The sequence below is a fragment of the Petromyzon marinus genome (assembly GCF_048934315.1).
Source record: "Petromyzon marinus isolate PM22_M1 ecotype Great Lakes invasive population chromosome 67 unlocalized genomic scaffold, UKy_Petmar_22M1.pri1.0 chr67_unloc.3, whole genome shotgun sequence".
Classification (NCBI taxonomy): Eukaryota; Metazoa; Chordata; class Hyperoartia; order Petromyzontiformes; family Petromyzontidae; genus Petromyzon; species Petromyzon marinus.
The window spans coordinates 403766-408765 of NW_027422593.1; the positions used below are offsets into that span (position 1 = coordinate 403766).

The 5000-nt window shown below is 56.4% G+C and overlaps 3 protein-coding genes across 3 annotated transcripts in view; 1 reads left to right on the forward strand and 2 right to left on the reverse strand.

Annotated features, from left to right (window-relative positions):
* Window positions 1-265, reverse strand: part of LOC142907951 (uncharacterized) — a 5410-nt gene extending 5145 nt beyond the window's left edge. Inside the window, exon 1 of the mRNA XM_076057985.1 lies at window positions 259-265. Coding sequence (XP_075914100.1) covers window positions 259-265 — 7 coding nt within the window. The remainder of the gene's footprint in view (window positions 1-258) is intronic.
* LOC116956757 (dynein axonemal heavy chain 2) overlaps window positions 1-5000 on the forward strand; it is a 464532-nt gene that overhangs the window by 315785 nt on the left and 143747 nt on the right.
* Window positions 1-5000, reverse strand: part of LOC142907956 (uncharacterized) — a 224622-nt gene that overhangs the window by 34369 nt on the left and 185253 nt on the right. The gene's annotated exons all lie outside the window — the stretch shown is intronic.

The following is a 5000-nucleotide window of genomic DNA, read 5'->3' on the forward strand; positions in this document are numbered from 1 at the left end:
GCACCGCCTGAGGCCACCGTGAAAGTGTCGACACGCCGCGCTGGCCAGGGAGGTCACGGGGCAGACCCAGGTGCCCACGGGTCGACTGACTGAGATGACTGGCTGATGCACACCTGTGCCCCCTACTGTGCCAACCTGCTGTGCTTTAGCCACCCGGTTGTTGGTGTTCTTCTTCTTCCACTCTTCTTCTTGAGTCTTTCTCTGTATTCCTTCTTCCTCCTTCGTCATTCTTCTGACTTCTTCCTTCACTCTTCTTACTCTTCATCTTTACTTTTCTTCCTTCACCCGGCGCTCCGCTCGTTGTGTGAGCGTCGCTCCTCCGCCCTCCGTTGTTGTTGGAGGGCGACTGCCTCCAACTGCCCAGTAGCAGCGTCCTTCACGAGCCTCCTCCACAGAGTCCGATCTTGACACCGCTGGTACCAGTCATCGGCAAGTCCACTCAGCACCACGTCCTCCTGTACCACATATCTCCATCTCTTCTCTAGCCCGTGCCGCGCCCGCTTAGCCCCCTCGATCCGGCCGAACAAAAGCTGTTTCGGCATGCGGTGGCTGGGCATGCGGGCTACATGACCCAGCCAACGCAGCTTTGCCTGCCGGAGGAGCTCACCGATGGACCTTGCCCAGATTCTTTCAAGGATTTCTGAGCTCCTCACACAATCCAGTCTGGTTAAACCCAGGATGGATCGTAGGCAGGCCAGCCTAAATGTTTCCAACCGGCGAAAATGTTCCACACACACACGCACACAGACATACACACACACACGCAACAACAACAACCGCCATTAGCCACTAAGTGGCGGTGACGTCACCACGACGCTTGTGCCACACAGACTGACAGTCAGTCTATCAGTCAGTCAGTCTGTCAGTCTATCAGTCTGTCTGTCAGTCTGTCAGTCTGTCTGTCAATCTGTCAGTCTGTCTGTCAGTCTGCCTGTCTATCAGTCAGTCTGCCTGTCTGTCTATCAGTCAGTCTGCTGTAAGTCTGTCTATCAGTCTGTCTCTCAGTCTGTCAGTCAGTCTGTCTGTCAGTCTGTCTGTCAATCTGTCAGTCTGTCTGTCAGTCCACCTGTCTGTCTATCAGTCAGTCTGCCTGTCTGTCTCTCAGTCAGTCTGCCTGTCAGTCTGTCTATCAGTCTGTCTGTCAGTCTGTCTGTCAGTCTGTCCTGTCAGTCTGTCAGTCAGTCTGTCTGTCTGTCTGTCAATCTGTCAGTCTGTCTGTCAGTTTGCCTGTCTGTCTATCAGTCAGTCTGCCTGTCTATCAGTCAGTCTGCCTGTCAGTCTGTCTATCAGTCTGTCTATCAGTCTGTCAGTCAGTCTGTCTGTCAGTCTGTCTGTCAATCTGTCAGTCTGCCTGTCTGTCTATCAGTCAGTCTGCCTGTCAGTCTGTCTATCAGTCTGTCTGTTAGTCTGCCTGTCAGTCTGTCAGTCAGTCTGTCTGTCTGTCTGTAAGTCTGTCTGTCAATCTGTCAGTCTGTCTGTCAGTTTGCCTGTCTGTCTATCAGTCAGTCTGCCTGTCTGTCTATCAGTCAGTCTGCCTTGTCAGTCTGTCTATCAGTCTGTCTGTCAGTCTGTCTGTCAGTCTGTCAGTCAGTCTGTCTGTCTGTCTGTAAGTCTGTCTTTCAATCTGTCAGTCCTGTCTGTCAGTCTGCCTGTCTGTCTATCAGTCAGTCTGCCTGTCTGTCTATCAGTCAGTCTGCCTGTCAGTCTGTCTATCAGTCTGTCAGTCTGTCTGTCAGTCTGTCAGTCCGCCTGTCTGTCTATCAGTCAGTCTGCCTGTCTGTCTATCAGTCAGTCTGTCTATCAGTCTGTCTATCAGTCTGTCTATCAGTCAGTCTGTCTGTCCAGTCTGTCAGTCCGCCTGCCTTGCTGTGGCATTGCCTATCCTTGCGTCTGTCTCCCGCAGTCCCCAATCTCCCCCCCTCCCTCTACCCCCCACCGCCCCCTCCCCCTCTGGAGACCGGGGAGGGGGGGGGCTCACGACGCTGATTGGCTGTGACAGCTGAGGCTGTAGTCGGCTCCGTGGTGACTTCCAGGTCACTGCCTCTGAAACGGACCTAATGTCTGGTGACTGCACGGGGGTCTCCCACCCCCCCCCCTCCCTCCCTCTGTGTGCCCCCCCTCCCTCCCACTCTCCCTCTCGCTCTCCCCACTCTCTTTGTTTTTCACGATCAGAGGGAACGAGAAGACGCTCGGTGTAGCAGGCACTTGGATTCGTTCATCATTTCGGCGTTTTTTTTCCAATGCTTTGCTTTATGTAAACCCCACACTTTTTTAAATGAAAGATTTAACAAAAAATTTCTCGCTCTGCTCTCCTTACCTCTTTCCCTCTCTCTCTTTCTCTCTACCCCCCTCTCTCTACCCCTCTCTTCCTACTCCATGTCGCTCTCTCTCTCTCGCTCACTCTCTCGCTCACGCTCTTTCGCTCTCCCTCTAGCTACCCGGGGTCACTCACTTGAGGCTGAGTCGACCCAGGGGGGAGGCCCAGGACCGATTTCAGACGATCGTCACCGGCCCTAGGCGGTGGCCGTGAGTGGGAATCGAACTCGGGACGCCTTCATAGGGCGCTGCTGTTCGCTGAACAGCACTTGCCCCAACCTGTCTGTTGCAGGCTACACGGGGGGACCTTTGTCTGTGTCTACCTTCATAGCTGCTGCTACTCGCTACTAACAGCACTTGCCCCAGCAGTCTGTAGAGGCTACACGGGGGAACCTTTGTCTGTGTCTACCTTCATAGCTGCTGCTACTCGCTACTAACAGCACTTGCCCCTACAGCCTGTAGAGGCTACACGGGGGACCTTTGTCTGTGTCTACCTTCATAGCTGCTGCTACTCGCTACTCACAGCACTTGCCCCTACAGCCTGTAGAGGCTACACGGGGGATCTTTGTCTGTGTCTACCTGCATAGGTACTACTGCTACTCGCTACTAACAGCACTTGCCCCTACAGCCTGTTAGAGGCTACACGGGGGACCTTTGTCTGTGTCTACCTTCATAGGCGCTGCTGCTACTCGCTACTAGCAGCACTTGCCCCAGCAGTCTGTAGAGGCTACACGGGGGACCTTTGTCTGTGTCTACCTTCATAGTTGCTGCTACTCGCTACTAACAGCACTTGCCCCTACAGCCTGTAGAGGCTACACGGGGGGGAACTTTGTCTGTGTCTACCTTCATAGCTGCTGCTACTCGCTACTAACAGCACTTGCCCCTACAGCCTGTAGAGGCTACACGGGGACCTTTGTCTGTGTCTACCTTCATAGGTGCTGCTGCTACTCGCTACTAACAGCACTTGCCCCTACAGTCTGTAGAGGCTACACGGGGGGACCTTTGTCTGTGTCTACCTTCATAGCTGCTGCTACGTCGCTACTAACAGCACTTGCCCCTACAGTCTGTAGAGGCTACACGGGGGGACCTTTATCTTTGTCTGTGTGTGGGGGGGGTGGGGGGTTGGTGGACTTGCCGATGAGCGGTACCAGCGATGTGGTGGTGCTGCTGGCTACCACAGGCGCTGCTGCTGCTCTGCTGCTGCTCGTTTAACAGCTCTTGCCCCCAAGACAGTCAGAGACTACGCGGGGGACCTTTGTATAGGTGCGTCGTCTGCGGAGTTGTGGACGCATCTTCAATTTTCAATATCAGTGAGACAGAGGAGGGGGTGGGTGGTGGGTGGGGGTTGGTGGGTGGGGGGGGGAGTTGGTGGGTGGGGGTTGGTGGGTGGGGGGTTGGTGGGTGGGGGGTTGGTGGGTGGAGAGGTGGAAAGAGATGGAATGATGTGGATCACTGCCGTTTTTTATTACACCACCCCACAACTCCACCACACCACCACCTACCACCCCACCACCACACCACCACCACACCACCACCCCACGCACCACCACCACACCACCACACCACCACCACCCCACCACCACCCCACCCACCCCACCACCACCACCACCACCACCACACCACCACCACCACCACCGCTCCACCACACCTAGGGCGCACCCCCAGCGGCAGCTGTCTCTCCGCACCAGTCTGCCAGCTAGTAGGGTTTGGTGATGACCGACCGCTGTCTGCGAGCCTCCACCACCTCTTCCTCCACCTCCTCTTCCTCACCCACCTCCTCCTCCTCCTCCTCCTCCACCTCCTCCCCCGCCAGACGTCGCCGGGCGACGTGCAGGCGGCGGTGGAGGGCCGCGTGGAGAAGCGCACCAAGGGGGTCCTCGTCCCCCCGGGAGGCCGCCACCTCCTGCTGCTGCTGGACGACCTCAACGTGCCGGCCGGCGACGCCTTCGGCTCGCGGCCGCCCCTCGAGTTGCTTCGCCTGTGGCTCGACTACGGCTTCTGGTACGACCGGCGGAGGCAGAGCGTCAGCTTCGTCAAGGTGAGGAGGGCCAAAGCCGCGGCCGCCCTCTCGCTGGGAGACACGCGCGTACACACAACAACAACAACAACGACGACAACAACGACAACAACAACAACCGCCGTTCGCCACTAAGTGGCGCTTGTGCCAGGCCACGTGCACCTCGAGGCCACGTGAAGTGTCGAACGCCCGCTGGCAGGAGGTCACGGGGGCAGGCCCAGCAGGTGCCACGGGTCGACTGACTGAGATGACTACTGGCTGATGCACCACCTGTGCCCCCTACTGTGCCAACCTGCTGTGCTTTAGCCACCCGGTTGTTGTTGTTGTTGTTATTCTTCTTCTTCCACTCTTCTTCTTGAGTCTTTTCTCCTTCACTCTTCTTACTCTTCATCTTTATTATCCTTCCTTCTTGCTGCTTCTTCTTTCTTATTTATCCTTCTTCATTTTCATTCGTTCTTCTTCCTCCTCTTCTTCCCTCCACTTCCTTCCTCTTCCTTCCTTCTTCCTCTTCTTCCTCTTCTTCTTCTTCGTCTTCTTCTGAGCTCACAGCCACCGGCGTCAGTGACCGTGAGCGGGCGTTGAACTCGGGCTTCTCGTAGGGTCCGTCGCAAGGCGCCACTCACCGCTGCGCCACCACCGCCACCACCGCCACTGCTGCCACTACCGC